General features: G+C 46.9%; 1 protein-coding gene across 1 annotated transcript in view; it reads left to right on the plus strand.

Moving 5' to 3' along the window:
* The window catches only part of snd1 (staphylococcal nuclease and tudor domain containing 1), a 172,342-nt gene that overhangs the window by 4,088 nt on the left and 150,380 nt on the right, over window positions 1–17,874 (plus strand). Inside the window, exons 3-10 of the mRNA XM_029248955.1 lie at window positions 540–660; window positions 1,211–1,292; window positions 4,509–4,669; window positions 4,916–5,007; window positions 5,807–5,965; window positions 7,028–7,134; window positions 7,418–7,508; window positions 10,082–10,195. Of these exons, the coding sequence (XP_029104788.1) occupies window positions 540–660; window positions 1,211–1,292; window positions 4,509–4,669; window positions 4,916–5,007; window positions 5,807–5,965; window positions 7,028–7,134; window positions 7,418–7,508; window positions 10,082–10,195 (927 nt within the window). The remainder of the gene's footprint in view (window positions 1–539; window positions 661–1,210; window positions 1,293–4,508; window positions 4,670–4,915; window positions 5,008–5,806; window positions 5,966–7,027; window positions 7,135–7,417; window positions 7,509–10,081; window positions 10,196–17,874) is intronic.

A 17,874-nucleotide genomic window follows, 5' to 3' on the forward strand; every position in this document is an offset into this window, starting at 1 on the left:
TCAAAAGTGTAATTAGAGAGACATACCTCAGTTCATTCAATGGATAAGTTCTGCAGAGGTCTCAGATATAATGAATTGAAACTATGTTGTAGGACTTAACATTTTTATGAACTTGAACTACATTCAAAATAATTCAGAAAAAATTACCAGGTTTCATTTCTTATTGACCACCAGCACTCAGGAACATCATGCAGAAGCTGTAAACACTGTGGAACGGAGCTGAATTAATCTGTTCCCACATAGTCTGGGTGTTTGCTGCCAGCTAATGGCTGCACACGGAGATGCAGGTGACATTTGATCCACGGTATACATAGTTTTCAAAATGAACAGGTGAAAAGGTACAGTTTAGTAATCACAAAATGTTTGCATGTTTGAAAGTTCATAACTGGAGGGCCCAGTGTGTTTTCCTGTTACAGATTAGTTACGGGTTGAGAAGGTCCTGTTGACAAGGTTCCTCCATGCCGCAGCCAGCTGTGCAGTTTTGTTGCCCTGGCACCCTGTCTCTCCACTGACCCATCTCTGCACCCCCTGTATTTTAGCCTTGGGCTTTCCAGGCGCGCGAGTTCCTGCGCAAGAAGATGATTGGGAAGGAAGTGTGCTTCAGCGTTGAAATTAAGACCCCTCAGGGACGAGAGTATGGAATGGTTTACCTTGGAAAAGGTACGGCTCCCTGGTGCTGCCACTTTGCCAGCATTTTCTGCAAGTAGCGTGTAGGTAGAATAAATGCATTATGGGTAACCAGAGGGAATTTCAGTATCACTAGTGATAAAACTGGTACTTGGATAGAAATGTAAGCAGTATAGTTATACTGTATAGTGATAACACTGTTCTCATATATGTCCCTGTAAGTAATTGTACAATTTGTATTTATTTTCTTTATTTTCACTGTTACCTTTTACTTCTATATGTTCAGTGTTGTCCTCTAATTAAATGTGTCTCGGTGAACATCGACTGTGTCTGATTCCTTCTGTGTTCAAATGTAACCGTTGGTAAAAGTGCCAGTACACTTGATGATGAGACAGTAATAGTGATGGTAGAATTCTACAATTTATTGTTCTTTCGACTGGTACTGCACAGATGGTCGATTAAAAACATGTTGGTTGTGAGGACCGACGGTGAATGACTGGAGGCAGGAAACTTGGTGTTTCACCGTCCTCTTCCCTGTGGGTTTCAGCTGCTCCGCTGATGACTGTGTTCTTGCTGTCCCCAGACACATCCGGAGAAAACATTGCCGAGTCCCTGGTCGCGGAAGGACTTGCCACGGTCCGCAGAGAGGGAATTCGAGGAAACAAGTAAGATGTCATCTTGCGAAGATTCAATGTAGAGGGCTGGACGTGATGAGCGCGGCTAAGCGGCCTTCCTCTACGCTCCCTCGCTCTCGGGGTCGGACACGTGCGTTTGCACGGCCACGGTGCTCCGTGCCGCCTTTATCCAGGCTGCTGACAGCAGTAGCACTAAAAGCTGTCCTAAGCTCAGGTTTGGCACGCTGAGGCTGTCTGAAACTGCAGCCTCCCTCATCTTCTGCATCACACTGTTGTCTTTGAAGTCTTAGTTCCCCTCTGTTCACAGTTTGATGGGTTCAGGTTTAAGTGAGAGAAACCATTAAAACAAATGCAAATCCTAAGCTTGTCGGCTGTTAATATACTCTGCAGTTCAAAACTTGTCCGTGATCCAGGGCGGTTGAGGAGCTGTAGTTGTCCAGTTCTGCAGATGTGCCAGCGGGTGGCAGTAGAGTGCAGCTTTGGAGCTGCGAGCTTCACGATCAGCTCAACTGCTTGCCCTCCAGTTGTGCTCGGTCATACAAACATATTTATATTACTGAATGAATATCATAGTCGTCCCATCACACAGCATCTCAAACATTCTATCCTTGGCCCTTCCTCTAGGGGGGTGAGCTTCTCTTTACTTCCTCCAAACTGAGTCCATATCCTGATCTGTTATTTACATTGATTTCATGCAACAGATGCTTTTCTCCGAAGTAACATGAACAGTAATGAATTTCACAACAGGCGAGTTATGGTGCAGATGTGATTGTCGAAACAGTCAGTTTGACACCACCATTTGCACTCTGCATGAGTAGCTGCATATAGAATTGACTGGAAATAGAGGTGATCACAACAGATGGTGTGATGGAAGTTTGTGGGGCTATTAGCAGATGTGGAAGTGGGTCCAAAAGGGATGAGTTTTGAAACCCTTCTTGAATGGTGGGAGGGATTCAGCAGTTGAGGGACAGTGGGAGCTCATTCCGCCTCAACGGAGCCACAGCAGAGAACCTGCAGACATTTTACTGTGGCCCTCAAGCGCAGTTGCCTGGTAGGTATTAGACATAGAAATATGGAGATTAATGGGTAGTATAGAGGACAATTTTTGGTATGGACAGTGTGGAGAATCATTCCCCCGCCCCCTCATTATTATGCTGTCTGACGGATATTTGATGTCAGGTTTTCAGCTGTCATTTTACTGTGTTGTGCGCAGCAGGTGGTGTAGTGGGTAGAGCAGCCTGCCTGCACTTGAAGGACCCAAAAACGGACATAGTAGACAACATGAGGTGCAACCACACCTCAGTACAGCTGGTCCCCGACTTACGATGAGGTTACAATCCATGAAACCCGTCATAAGTTGAAAATGCATTTAATACACCTAACCTAGCGAACGTTATAGCCTAGCATACGTGGGATGGCCATTACATTATCTCCTCAAGAGTAGTTGCCCTCATCGTCGTCTTCCCACCAGTAGCAAAGGACACAAATGGATGTTTCGTAGATGTGATGGATGCCTAAAACACAACGTACATATAGGGGGAATCTGTATAGCGACCTTGCGTCAGACTGGGGGATGCAAATTGCTGCCGCTGCCCAACATCACGGGAGAGTATTGCACCGCATATCGTTTGCCCAGGAAAAAAATGAGTACGGTTTCTACTGAATGTCTATCGCCAGTTCACAATCAGTCGAAAAACTCTAAGTCGCGGAGCATCTGTATTAATATATATGTATATATAATTCCACAGCCTGCAGTAGTACCATTGATGAAGCTACCTACCTTGAATTGGTTACGTGTTAAGGGAAACGTTTTGAGTGACTCTAATTCAAGTGATGTTTTCTTGAGTGCCATGCAGCTCTGTTTTACCGTAGTTGTGTCAAACAGCGCAGTAAGAGTTATGTATGTGGGGGGGCTGGCTGAAAGGTCACTTTGGTGGCAGACGGCGTTATCCGGCGGTCCTCTGCGTGACCACACCTTTCTTTCCTGCGTTGCTGTTCATGTGCCTGTTATTCAGAGAGAAAGCACCGTGCGGGGAACTGCTTATGAGCTGCTGACGGTGCTGTGGACTTCACCATCCCACATGCCAGCATTTGCTGATGTGTTTGCAGTCTAAATAACTGGTCCATGGGGTACATCATCACCTGGAAACATGTCCGATGAGGTTGCACACCACCAAGTGATATGGGGGGAAGGATAAGTGTGCTCATGTTTCTCCATTTCTAGCTTGTTCCTGGCTGATTTATCCCAAAGTGCACATACAGTTTGCTGTAGTGAGCAGTAAACAACTCCTCTCAATAAGAATTGGGGTTCTGGGTGCAGGAACAAGGGGGAGGGAGGCCAGTCTTTCCTGCCCGAATTGGCACACAAGAAAGAAATTTTTGGGGACGTTTGTCTGTGGCTTTTAAATTATTTAGCTGGCTTTTCTCCAAAGAGCATTTAGAACAGGTGAAGAATTTGTGTTACAGAGAAATGTGATTCTCGTAAGTCGGTCTGTTCCTTGTGCTCTTCTATACGAGCCCCAGTTTTACTCTTTCTTTACACTGCTTCTACAAGCTTTGCTGGTGAAAGCTCAGTGCAGACACACAAACATTGTGTTAATTTGAGCTAAAGTAGCTTTTCCCATCATTACATAGTGGGGAAAAATGTAGATTGTTGACAGTTATAGTTAGTTACGAGTTGCTGGAAGGGGGACTCATCTTCTGTCACATTGGTTTGTAGCACAGTGATTGCGGCTCGTTTACCCACCGGGTCAGTGGATGGCAGTAAAGAGCACCCTGAAAAAATGGTAATGTGGAATCTCCGTGCTTCATCTCCTTTCCATGTTTACAGCTCTCTGTTGGTGTTCTACAGTGTTGGTGGGTAGCGCTAGCAGAAGAGGGGAGCTGTTACCATGGAGATAACGAATGTTGAATGCGATGACATGAAGACTTGGCACATGTTTATGGGATGAGTCTCTCAACAGCTGGCGTTCAGTAGGACTTTGCGCACGCAGTATTTTTATGTGATTGTAGCAGTAACCGGGATTTTTACAGAACCTACCTGACATAAATCGAAGTCCATCTGCGTTACGAAGCTGTACAGCATGACTTAATAGAAGCTGGCTTTGGAGTTATGAACAGCTCTTTGTGTTTAAATAGATTGGTGTGTTTTTGATGCACTTGCATGTGCTATATAGTGGTGACCCAATGCAATGTGTGTGTGAGCATTTCCTTGACTTACGTGTCGTGTGTGTGCCCACCCACCAGTCCAGAACAGGCCCGGCTCTGCGACCTCGAGGACCAGGCCAAAGCAGCCAAAAAGGGCCTGTGGTCAGAGGGCGGCGGCTCACACACCATCCGCGACATCAAGTATAGCATCGAGAACCTTCGCAACTTTGTGGACTCCATGCATCAGAAGCCCGTTAACGGTGAGTGTTCTCCTGCCTGAAGGAGATGTGGAATTATGGGTAGTGAAGGCATGATGAAAGGCCTAGCGGCAAGCAGCCGCAGAGCGTTTGTGTGCCCGAGTTTTCTCAGCTCCCTGAGTTGTATCCTTCGGGTTCTGTATTTATGGAGGAATGAAGGCATTTATGCGGTTACAAGTTTTGAGGACGCCCCCTATTGGGTACTGTGGGGGGGGGTGGAATGACATGCTCCTTTTCTGTTTCCCAAAGCGATCATTGAACATGTGCGTGATGGCAGCGTGGTCCGTGCCCTCCTCCTGCCTGACTACTACCTGGTCACGGTCATGTTGTCTGGTATTAAGGTAAGGACCCCGTGACCGTCACCTTGTCGCTGCACTCCAGGGTTTTTTAACCCTGTTTTTTACACTGTCCGATGACACGCAGATTAAAGGTGACCCGCTACGCTTTGGTCCTTCTGAATTATGCATTCGGGTTCTCTGTGATGGTTCGCCATGTTGTACAGCTGAAGGAACAGAGAGAATCTTGAATGAGCCTAGAAAAACGTTGGGCCGAACTGGTGCGCTGTGCTCGCATTTATTTTCGGCACCAAAGCTTGCCAAGGTGGAGCGACATGAGCACCGCTGGGAAAAGGCGAAAGTGTAGTCTATCAGCAGCACTCACAAAAACTTCAGTAAAACTTCTGCTGTCCAAACACCCTTCCTGTGTTGACGTGTGTCTCCGAAACTGCTGTTCAGCTGACACCTTCTTGGTTCACACGCGACACAGTGGCACAGCCAATAGCGCTCCTGTCTCTGTGCCTGGGTAGTGTGAGAGGACATGGGTTCGATCCCTGCTCAGTCTGTGTGGAGTTTGCATGTTCTCCCTGTGTCTATATGGGTTTCCTCTGGGTGCTCCGGTTTCCTCCCACATTCCAAAGACATGCTGTTCAGGTTCCCCCATAGTGTGTGAGTGACAGAGTGTGTTGCACTGATGTATGGATGAGTGACCCATTGTAAGTAGTGTATCCAACAGTGTAAGTCACCACGGTGAATAAGGTGTGTGGGCTGATAACACTACACAGAGTTCATTGGAAGTCGCGTTGGAGAAAAGCGTCTGCTAAATAAATAAATGTAATGTCTCAACTCTCTCTCCACTCTGTAGTGCCCGACGTTCAAGCGGGAGGCGGACGGTTCAGAGACGCCGGAGCCCTTTGCTGCTGAGGCCAAGTTCTTTACGGAGTCGCGCCTGCTACAGAGGGATGTGCAGATCATCCTGGAGAGCTGTCACAACCAGGTCATCCTGGGGACCATTCTTCACCCGGTGAGGAGCCTCATTACGCCATCCCCGTGTCGGTACTACGATGCTCTGTCAGTGCGCCAGCAGCGGGCCCTTTTTCACTAGAGTGAAATGGAGACCGAGAGCAGGTAGCGGTGGGATAAAATGGGTTGGGGGGCAGCAAGTAGGCTAGTCATCGGAGCTCCTGCCCTTCGATCCGAAGAACCCAAGTTTGAATTCCACCTCCTGCTTCAGTACCCTTCAGGGTACTTACCCCAGGTACTCCAGTAAAAACTACCTGTTTAAATGGGTAAATCACTAAGTAGTTTCATACAATAAGTTTTGGGAGAGAAACATCCGCATGTAAGGGGGGGGGGGGGCGAAATCAGTCAATTAATGAAAGGTTCCTCTGGAATGAGACCTTGCCCGTGAATGTTTCAGTCCAGTCAGTCCCACCCGGCTTCCACCAATACGTCTGAAATGTGCCGGCTCCCTGCCCACTCCGGTAGGACCTGACCAGAAGGTGGGAGCCCCAGCAGGGGTGCTAAAACTGTATCCTGAAGAGAGATGCTTGACCTCTCCCGCTTCATTAAAATGCTGTTTGCAGTGGGGTAAAAGCTGCGTCGTCAGGTCTACTGAGCAATTTAGCGGTGTCGCCGCTAATGGGGTATGAAGCAGCAGAAATGAATATGTAATTCACGAGGGGCACAAAACACCAAGGGCTCATTTCTGATGCTGCCCCTAATGTGAAAATTCAGTAACATTGAACTTACTAATGACAATAAAAATAGCAGCATTTATTACTATTATTGCGTTTTTGCTGGCGCACATTATAGCTGTCTAGAGGTGATGGGAAATAGAGAACAGATAACATTTGGTGGTATTTCATTATTTTTTGTACAGCTCAACAGTTGACTGAATACCAGTTCAAGGGTTCAGTAGCAGGACCCTCCACCAGCAGTCTCCTATATTAAAGGCCCCTGCTGCGGAAGCGCTGCTGCCGACACATTCCCCCGGTTCAGTGGGGCCGAGGAGCGGGGCGGGAGCGGCAGCAACGTTTGCATTTGTGGTTGGGGCTCCGATTGTAACCTCTGTTGTGTTCCGTAGAATGGCAACATCACGGAGCTGCTTTTGAGGGAAGGCTTTGCCCGCTGCGTGGACTGGTCCATGGCAGTCTACACGCAAGGAGCTGACAAGCTGAGAGCTGCCGAGCGGTCAGTGTGCTGTTCATACAGTATGCCCTCCACTTGATGATGTCAGTGTTTGTTCACTTTATGCAGGTTTTCGCTTTTTCACTGTGGCTCCATCATGGGGGGGAGCAGAGCAGTAGAGAGAGTTTTTAGATGCTCTGTTAATGACTGGGTTGTTGACACAAACTAACCATGGATTAGCAGAATACTCACTATTACCCGGATTACTTGGGTCACATGCTTCAGTAATACTCTGTGGTATCTAGCATCTCCTCCCAGTGACAGCACACCAACTCTTACTTTCCAGTTCTGCAAAAGAGCGCAAGGTTCGAATCTGGAAGGACTACGTGGCTCCAACTGCGAACCTGGAACAGAAGGACAGGCAGTTTGTGGCCAAGGTAAGTGCCGTAGCGCTGCGAGACGCGCACGTTTCTCTCTCGCCCTCGTCCCAGACGGCAGCAGCAGCGGCTCTGTTTGGAAAGAGTCTTTCTTCCTGAAAGTCTGTTCGCGTTCTGGTCCCCTGGGCCTGTCGGGAAGCTGTGGTAGGGAACAAACGTCAGCTTCGAGACCAGTGAAAGTGTGCTCAAAAGCGGCTCCAGGATTTCTAGTAATGACTCTCATTCCCTCCAGCGTTAAAGATGATTGGACTTGACCGAACGGTATTTACAATTCAGGGTGACTGGCTTTAAATGATGCAGGAGGAGTGTGCGTGTGTGCAACTTGACACCGAAGCGGTGTTAAATTCTTAATTCTGTTATGCTGCTTTTTAATCTTTATGTAACAGCTGTGTTGCTTGTACAGTTATGTAACTGTAATGGGATGTCGGTGAACTTGACTTCCCCCCACCTTCCCCAAAACCGTCGGTCACAGTTTATTTGCAACATTTATGCCAATACGCCAAATCCTTTTCACACCACTGAAGTTAACAGATTTTCAGAAATAAAGATTTGTTTATAATTGCATTCTCCTATCCATTAGTAGAAATGCTGAAATAAATCTTAATAGCATATTTTCATTATAGCTACAGTGATGATGCAAAATGTTTACCTTAGATGCATTATAACTATATCCAGGACTTCTCTAAAAAAAAAAAAAAAAAAAAAAAAAAAAACTGAGGTACACCTATTCTCTGCCTTTTTTGATAGTACAGACAAAGCAAAGTGACCAGATGCTGACAAATTTTGCACACACTTTCAATTTAATAAAAGTTCTCTGACAGATTGGCGTTCTGGTTGGCGTTAATGTTTGCTGAAGTTTAGCTGACAGCGCAGCCTGTTGACAGCCCCAAAGTATCAGTAAAGAGTCCCTTGTCCATTCTGTCCTTCCTCTCTTGTACGTGTTAGGAAATTCACTAAAAGGGAAGTGCGACTTTTGGTCTCCCTTGGGAAAGTCTGGCGTGTTGTGAAGCACATCTGAAACTGCTTATAAACTTGTGTTGCTATTTTGAGCGATTCTAATATATGCAGTTTTGCATTAATTAGTAGTGTGTTGCCACGGCAGCCGAGCTTATGGGAATTTCAGTGAAAGATCTCGGTCACAGGCTGCGGTCTGTCACGCAACCACTAGGTGGCAGTGCACCCTTGCACCTCCAGCACAAGGCAATTAGAAATGCCATCTAAGCGGTGCTCTTGGCAGAGCGCACAGAGATGTTCTGCATATGCAGCTGCTTATTAACGAGCGATGTCAGCAGACGCTTGTTTACTTTGCTTATTTTTGTCAAGAAGACGACAGAAATGTTTCCATGGAGTCGCCTTGTTGTTATCGCTACAAATGATAGGTTGGCGAGAAGGGACACAGCGCAGGCACACAAGGCCCGAGCTGCCCAGCTGCCGCACAGGCTTGCTGTTTTCTCTGATTAAAAACAAGATGGGAGCTCTGCAGTACATTCTGCACTCTGGTTTTAATGCTTCGCTGAATTGTAAATGTGTTTTTCTTCCCCCCATATTAGATGAATCAAAATTTTCCACTCTGCGTTTTGGTGACCTTGAATCTCGTTCCCTTTTCCTGCAGTAAAGCAGACCTCGTGTTTTTGTGCGCGTTTTCATATGACGGTAGTTATACGGTGGTGGTCCTTGGGGTTCTTCACCTCTTTAGCCTCCGTCTCCTGTGTTGGGTGGGAATATTAAGCTTCTCGGAATCAGGTCGTTTGCTGACTGCGAGTGAAAACCTTTATCACTTTGGTAGCTGGCCAGGAGGGGGCGCTCATCATATTCAGAGTGTCGGCACTTAATACAGATACTGGAGTTTATCAATGGTGGATTTTAGATTTCTTGTCCTGTTGTCAGTGACAGGAGGGTGGTGGAGCTGTTGATGCAGCCCTCGGGGTGAACACACAACTGCCCGGCTAGCCGCAGCACCAAGCGGTTCGCCCTGATGGGAACGAGCTCCGTTTTTAATGTAAACCACCTTTAGAAGGCACCACCCTCAGTTGTAATGCTCTTTGTGCGTTCAGGAGTCGGGCCGCTGTGTCTCGTTCACAGGTCGTTGCCCTTTTATTAATGTGATGAACAAGTGACGCCACCAGCCCTCTCTGGGCACCAGAAGGTCATGCAGATAAGAGGCAGTTGGCTTTTTGAGAAGCGCAAATTCTTCTTGGTCCTTGCGGGTTGTTGGAGCACCGCGCACCTTTCGAACATGCCTTTTGGCAGCCACGTGCTATGTCCGTCACCCTAAGGCTAGTTTCCTGCCGTTTTACCATTTATTTACAGGCGTGCTGGAAAACGAGCGCCTTTTGCTTAAGTCCAAACATAGTTTTTCCATATTTTATTTAGCGCTTTAATGATGCACAATGTTTACCTTAAATGCAGCCTTGCATAATCACAGCCCACTGTGTTAATTCATAAAGGGAAGCATCTGACTTCTCCATTAAATTCATCACTGTGTGTATTAAAATCCAGTGTCTAGCCAGTTCTTTTCAAAAGATACAAATTCTTTTGGTGTTTAAAATGACTTTGTTTTTCTTGTTTTTCAGGTCATGCAGATTGTGAATGCCGATGCCATCGTGGTGAAACTAATCTCTGGCGAGACCAAGACCATCCACTTGTCCAGTATCCGTCCCCCAAGGATTGATGGGGAGTCCAGCCAGGTGAGCCAGGGAGGGGTATGAGGCCTGGCTTGGAGCAGAAGGGGTGCGGTGGCTACCCCCACGGTGTGTTGCTGGGGTGGTGCTGAAAGCAATCCTTGTAGTCAGTTGCTCTTTTCCCAGCTGTCCCAGGCCCTTGCTTCCTCAGCCACCACTGCAGAGCTCTGGTCTTGAACCAGTTCAGCCTCTATATTGTGGTGTGGGGGGGGGGGATGATGATCCAGCTCTACTAGCTGGAGGTGGGCCCTGCCACTCTGGAAGCAGGGGCTCAGGCCACAAGGTGGCACTACTATGATAAGGATTATTATTCTGTCAGTCTTAACAGGGCCTCTTGGGCATAGTCTTTTTGTCACTGTCTGTCTGTCTGGCATGCACCTGCCTGTGTGTGTCCATGTGTTTTTAATTGGACACTTATTTCCCTTTTTGGCGCTTTCTGTTCTGTTGTTGATGCTCGCTATGGCAACACTGGTCTCTTGAAAGGATAGCTCTGCCGCAGTCCAATCCATGGGGGGGGGCACAAGCTGGTGCTGGATCCACTGCTGCATTAAAAGGGTTTGTGGAAAAAAACGCAGCCAAGTGACATTATGGGCTCCAACGTTTTTGAATTGATAAAGGGAGGTTTCCCCGCATCGGTGATGATGCTCCTCCTTCCTTCTCCAAGAGGCCCCTCCCCCAAATTGAGCTCAGCAGGGACGCCCCCGCAAGTCTCATGCTTTCATATTTCTGCTGGTAAGGCACCTTTTGCAGGCTGGGGGTCGCATGACTGCCCCCCTCCCCTCCCCAGACCATTCTTCTTTGTAGGAGAGCCCTGCTCCGGTCCCGCTAATTGGCTGTTTTGCTCGTTGCCTCGGGCCGCGCTTGCTGCGTATTGCTGGGTGGCACAGGCACTTTCCGACGTCAGCGTCTACGCGCCACATTCTAATGATTGTGCTCACAGACTGGATCACGCTCTCCGTCGGAGAGCCTGGAGCAAGGGTTTGCTGCTCGCCGTCAGAAGTGCGGTCTACCCTGTTTTACCAAGTTCCCTTGAAATTATTCTGCACAGACCTGCAAATCACTTCATTAAACTATATGCGGAATTAACGGTGTACATTAAATAGGTTACACAGATTACTGAAAATACATGGAGTTTTAAATTCAGTTGCTTTTGTTCGTATTGTTCGTGGAACTGAAAATGATCTAGGCTTTGGAGGGCTTTTTTTTTTCTCCTTTTCCACAAACTCGAGACACACTGTAGATGTTATACTTCCTATGTATGTGAATCACATTCCTGATTCTTTCCACATTGGATATGGTCTGCTGACGACATCACTCCTGCTGATACAGACATCCTCTCTGGCATGAAATCAATATGGGGTCGCGCTCCGGTGTCGTCCCGTGATGGCAGCCCGTCTGGGCGTTTCTCGCAGCTCGGTTCAGGTATGGCTGGTGTGCTTCAGAGCTGGGCCGCTGGATGCTGACCCTGTCGTGACCCTGCTGGTTTTCACTCTCCAGTGCTAACATGCAATTTTTCAGAGACCGCTGTGCCCCAGGCCTCAGGTCATGTGACTTGCATTCAGGGTATAAATAATGTCGGGGAGGGTCTGAAAACCCTGTTGACCGCCGATTTCCAACGTGACGCCCAAAAAGCATTTGTAAAATTAGTATATGTTTTACCGACTATGAATATCGCAAACTTACTCAAATCCCATGGTACTATGGACACTTGAACGCGTACCACACCTCAGTGAAATTTAATACATTTTTTATTTAAAAAAAATTTAGGTTCGGCACACCTTAGTTTTTAAACATTTGCAACCCTCAGGCCAGCTCACAACAATACAAGGTTGGACGCCCCTGCTGTGGACCGGCGAGATTTTTGGTCCCTTTTGCCCTTTTCCTTTCTTCAGACATGCTTTCAGAAATTACTGCTTTGGTCGTATCTTCTGGTACGGAGCACGGCGCGGATGCGGTGCTGAGCATCTACTGCAGAGCAAAGCCGAGGCTAATGGAAAGCATACCGCTCGGTGTGGAGGTTTGTTTCATATTGATTAAGACGACCACTGGAAGTACCATCCGTTTCAGTGCAGATCAAAGGTGCTTACAGCTTAGGCAATAACGTTTATTCTAACGTGAAGAATTGCCACCTCCTTCGTGGCGCAGTGGGACCGAGAGGGGCTTGAGCCTTTCGTTGCTTGGTGCTCAGCACCAAGGGCACCGGGAAGTCATGTACACTTCCCTCTGCTGGGTGGGCCGTACCAGATGTGCTCACAGTGAGCAGCAGCGGCGCTAAGGGACACTGCCATCACTGGGACCGCCTTCCTGAGGGAGTGGCTTATAGCACCACGATGGATCTAACCCTGCTCAGGGTAACGGCTCCTGATGGCGCTAAGGCTCGTACCTGTGGCTAATGCTCTGAGGCTCGCTGGGGGAAGCATGCTTCTTGACGACATCAGCTGTCAGTCACACACAACTTCTCCCTGTGCCCTGACGTACCGCATCTGTGCTGAATGAGGCCCAGTTCATTTTTGCACCACTCTTGGAGATGTGATTTATTTCAAAATGGAAATCATTATTTTCCCCATTCTTTTCATAACCTTTTTTCACAGATGCGGTGGAGACAACTCTGGGAGATACCAGAAGAATGCGAACGTGTGGCCAATTTTTTGCGCTGTGATCATTTGTACCATTGCGGCGACGGTCTAAAAATGCTGAATTAATTGTAGTGGAAACTCTAATTGCTTATTGACTCGGTTGTCAGTTGTTCTAATATCTTATTTATCTTTGATTAATGGAAGATGTTATCGGCTTGTGCCATCAGTAAACTGACATATCGGAAAATTATGTGGGTATTTATTGAGGGGGATCTCTGACAGCTAGATGTAGCTAAATACCAGTAAGTGTAATTAGGAGCACTGTATTTTATGCACATAATTTATGCTAATTAACATTTTGCTTAAGTTAGGTTTTCAGGAAAAAAAGAATTTTCGCTATGAATCGCAGTCCATCATAGTTCTGGATGTTGTCGCGACGATGTAAAATCGTAGACTGTTGCGTAAAGGGGGACAATTGCAGAGCAGACAGTTTAGATGTGCATAATGAGCTTTCTGTAGTAAAGAATACAGGCGTTGAAATGCCTCCGTTTCTTCCATTTGAAGAGACTGCCAAGGCTTCTGTTCCATCTGCATAATTTTGTGCGTCTGTCAGTTTTAAGGAGGCCATTTTTCAGCGGCACATCCCCACTTGCTTTTTTCTTCCATTTCAATCCATTTATTTTATTTATTTATTTTTGAATTAATGGGAGGGGGCAACCATAAATCTCCATTAAATGTGCGGGACAGCGAGGCTGCCAAGGCGTGAGCGCTGGTTCCGGGAAGAGCCGCCATGTGGCGCATGTGTGCGGGACCTTCTAATGCAAGATGCGCTTGGCTCCCGGTGATGTTTGAAGTGTCAAGTGTCTTTTTTAACGATTTATTCATATAGGTCTAATCCAACGTTTATTTTACTTTAATTTACACCATAAATCATCCAAGGTGTCGCTCGGCGTTGAGGCAGCGGACCGTTTGCCATGTTCAATATAGCACGGCTCTGCCTGCGCTTGGTGGCGTCGGCTACGCAACATGCTGAGCACTGCAGTTCGGCACCAGAAATTACCCCCCCAGGTCAAGGCTTTACCCGCTTAGTGGAAACTGCTCCCGAGTGCTGACTTAGTCAGAGGTACAAACGCTGGACGGGGGGGCTGGTGGTTAGGGAAGGAATGGCATGGAGAAAAAAGGTTGAGGGTCATGTTCGACCCCCAAAGGCAGGTGGGACAGATGATACACTGATGATAGGAGCGGCCTGTACGCACCTGCGGTTTCTGTCACCTTCCCCAAAAGGAGCACTTCTTATCTGGGCCCCCAGCACATAGACCCTCTGGTCCCTGCTTAGTTGTGGGATGGTACGACTCAGTGTTGTCAGTTTCCTCACATGGTGGAGATGTATTTTGTTAACTTTTTTTATTTTATTGATCCCCTACTTTTTTGACATGTAGTATTAAATGATGTTCTTTCTTTAGTAAAAAGGCACTAGATGTTTTCAGACTTGAAGAGAGGGGATAAAAGTACAGGTACAGGCACCGCTCCTATGTTGGACGGTTCATTCCTGTCCGGGTGCTCCCAGAATAACAGTCCTTGGGTACTCAGTCTGAGGTGCAATGCATGATTGTTCCATTTGTCTGTGTGTGTGTGTGTGTGTGTGTGTGTGTGTGTGTGTGTGTGTGTGTGTGTGTGTGTTTAAAGGGTGCGCAAATGTGGCACAATGTGACTGGATCACGTTTGTCTTCTTGTGAAAAGCAGAGATTTGATTTGGAAGCGCTCAGCCTTAGTCCCTGAAGGCCCCCCTGGAGTCCATTAATGGTCCTTTGCGGTCCCTCCCCAGTTTGGTGCTGCTGAGTAATTTGATTGGGTGTCGCTGAGAAACTTCCAGGTTAGGGATGGAATTTAATCTTCACATACCTGGTTTAACAATTCTCTATGCTAATCAAATCAGTGATTATTTTTCAGCACTCGCTATCGAACTCTGCCGCCGCTGCAGCGTGCCCCTCCGCCTGTGCTCCCTGAAGTTCCAGGAACCATATTGATTTTTGTTTAGTGTTCCATTAAAAATTTAGTTTCATATAATTACTTGGCATGCCAGGTGAATGCGAAGTAGGGCGAGCAGAGAAAGTTGACCGAAAACACTCTTTAAACGCTCAAATCGATCGCATCGACGATTTGTGTTTTTAGCTACATTTATTGAGGAGCTGTAGCACTCGTGGACCGAATCCTGATTGAAATGCTTACTCGAACCTGCCTGCTGCTGCTTCTGCATTGCACGCACGTCCCGTGACAAACGCCGGTCGAGGACCCGTCGTTGCTGACGTCTTTGTGCCGAGGTGGCCAAGGCGCGGGACCGGAATTGTTACTGCGTGGGCTGAGAGGAGCTGGAGGCGCGGGATCGAGGGCCGGGCGGGCCGCGCAGAGAAAGGAGGGTGAATCCGGGCAGGCAGATGTATGGGTGCCATTGTAAGCTCCCGAGTCAGAGCGGCAGGGGGCCTGTGACTGTGAAAAGGGACCCTGGGACCGGTGGTGGTGAAGTGGGGAGAGCCCGCATTATTGTAAACGTCTGCTTAAATTGTACTTTTGCTGAGATGTACGTCACTTTGGACAAAAGCGTCTGCTAAATGAATATATGTAAATATTTGCATTAATTTACAGCCGTTCACATGTTATTGGGTTAGAGCAGCCCTCTTCTGGGTCCTCAGTTCACATGTGTGCAGAGCCATTTTTGCCCAGCTCACAACAGAACTGCTAATGTAACGAATGCAGCTTGAATACCTTGTTCCCCGTTTTACTTGGAAATGGCCTGCTGGTCTGCGCCTTAGCGACTAGGAGCACAAGTTCAACTGGAACTTTTTCAGGAATTTCTGCGGCCCTTCTGTGGTGTGTATTTCCTCCGACCGCAATACGCACTCAATCATTTTCCACCCACCTTGATGCTTACTGCGTATGAAATATAATAAACGTCAGAGTGCGGTCCCCAAATTCCCTTTTATATCCCTCGCTCGGCGTACAATTGAATAAACTGAGCTGCCGCTTTTCTGTGTGTGGCCGACAGGCCTGCCATGTAATTTTGCCTTTTTTCTTTAGTGGATTCGGCCCCCGACTGGAGGCAGTCTTACCCTCGCAACCCCCTCCTGGGGTGTATTGCTGCAGAGCCCTGGCGGCTCTGTGAAAACACAGGTCGACTCAGCAAGATCGCCACACGCTCGGCTCGCTTTTCCCCACCTCTGCTCCAGTTTCTGTTTCCACATTTTTTTTCACTCGCCTTGAACATTTGTCCATTATGCCGGTTAAGGCTGTCGTAATGTATTTTTTATGATTTTCTTATTTATTTAGCTGATGCTTTCCTCCTAAGCTGCTTACACACATTTACCCGTTTTGCAGTTGGAGAATTTTATTTAGGTGCTTTATCAGGTTCAAGTGCCACAGCTGAGGGTGCGAAACCTAGGTTCTTTAAGGTTGTGGCTCTAACCGTTACATCACCTGCTGCTCCCACAGTTTTGTTTCCTTTTTTGAATTTGACAAAAAGCAGAACACACATGTTCAATTATTGCACCCTTACAAAGTTCTGCAAGGTTTTTTTTTTTTTTTTTTTAAATACATTATTTTTGGGGAAAACCAGTTAAAGCCTTGTACCTTTCTTTCCGTCACAGCAAAGGTTTTCAATCTGTTGAATTGGTTGGGTGTGGTAAAGCGTTGTGAGAATGATTTGGCTCCTGCCCTGAAGCAATGGGACCCAGTGGGCCGCTCCCCTGATGGTGCGTGACGGTGGACCAAAGACGCCTTTCAGCAATGGTTTTGTCAGATGCTCTTTAACAGGGGTGCCCCATGAATTTTACAGGTCTCCCCATTTGTTTCTGTGTTAACTTTTGTTCGCTAATGAGATGCAGGCCACTTAATGGCATTGATGTGGATTTGCAGCCAAAGTTGGGCTCCATCGGTGGCGCTGGGCTTCGTCTCTGATCTCTGCTCCTGTTTTGACTACCTCAAAGGGAACTTTCCGATGTTTCTGTCGCGGTCCAATTACGCCGTCAAGTTCGCACGCATTTTCCTGCAGATCCGTGGAGAGCCGGAGGGCTTTGCAGCTACGATTGTCAAAACTCCAGTATCCTGCTTAACCTCAAGGTTTCTGTCAGTGGAGGCAGAACGTCTACTTGAACTACGCTCAGCCCTCGTTCAATGGGGTCCCATACTACGAAAAGCTGCTACACTGGCTTATGAGGACGTATACCGTTTATTCATTCCACATTCTTAGGTTCGGTATGTCTGCGGTTTTCCCCTTTACATTGATAATTTACTCCCACAATGGATATTTCACTCACCCTACGTGGTATCACTCTTCAAAGTGTGTGAACTGTGCTCTGCATAACCACCTGTTATATATCCTTCATGCTTCCTGTGACACTGACAGTATCAACCAGTCACAGGCCTTGATTGAGGTAAATATAACTGACTTAGAAGCAGCTGTGAATGTGCTATTATTAATAGTAATAGTAATGTGTTTAGCTGGCACTTCTCCAAGGTGACTTATAATGTTAAGATGGTTGCAATGATTTACCTGTTTATTTGTTTGGGTTGTTTCTTTTTTTTGCTCTCTAATTTCAGATTAAGTACTATTCAAGGTCAAGGGTCGCACAGCAGGAGCAGGGATAACATTATTTGTAGTGTCCTAAAGTTTTACAGAGTGAGAGACATTGCCAGTGCTCTTGGGAACTTGACATTGTAGACATCCCTACATTTATTTAATAAGTCTCCAACCTGTGTTTCCTGGATGGACTTTGGACCGCTGTGATTCTGCATTGGACCAATGATTTTCAAAATGAAATGAATGCATGGAAATGTTACGAATATTATAAAATGTATTGGAGTTACCGGTCTTGCTTAAGGATACTTTTTTGCTATTTCAGTTAATTTTAAGTAGTGTATTTTTAGTGCAGGAAATGGGTTTCTCCCCCCCGCCATAAGGAAAATATCGGTGGTTTTCCCCCTCCCACATACATGCGTGCACACACACAAACAGGAATATACTTAAGGGGCTGATTTTACAGAACATGTTATTCCTGTTTTCTGAGCAATGGACATATTTTTAAATTCTGTAATGCTTTTCACATTGAAGACCTT

This window comes from Scleropages formosus, chromosome 24 (genome assembly GCF_900964775.1).
Source record: "Scleropages formosus chromosome 24, fSclFor1.1, whole genome shotgun sequence".
Taxonomy (NCBI): Eukaryota; Metazoa; Chordata; class Actinopteri; order Osteoglossiformes; family Osteoglossidae; genus Scleropages; species Scleropages formosus.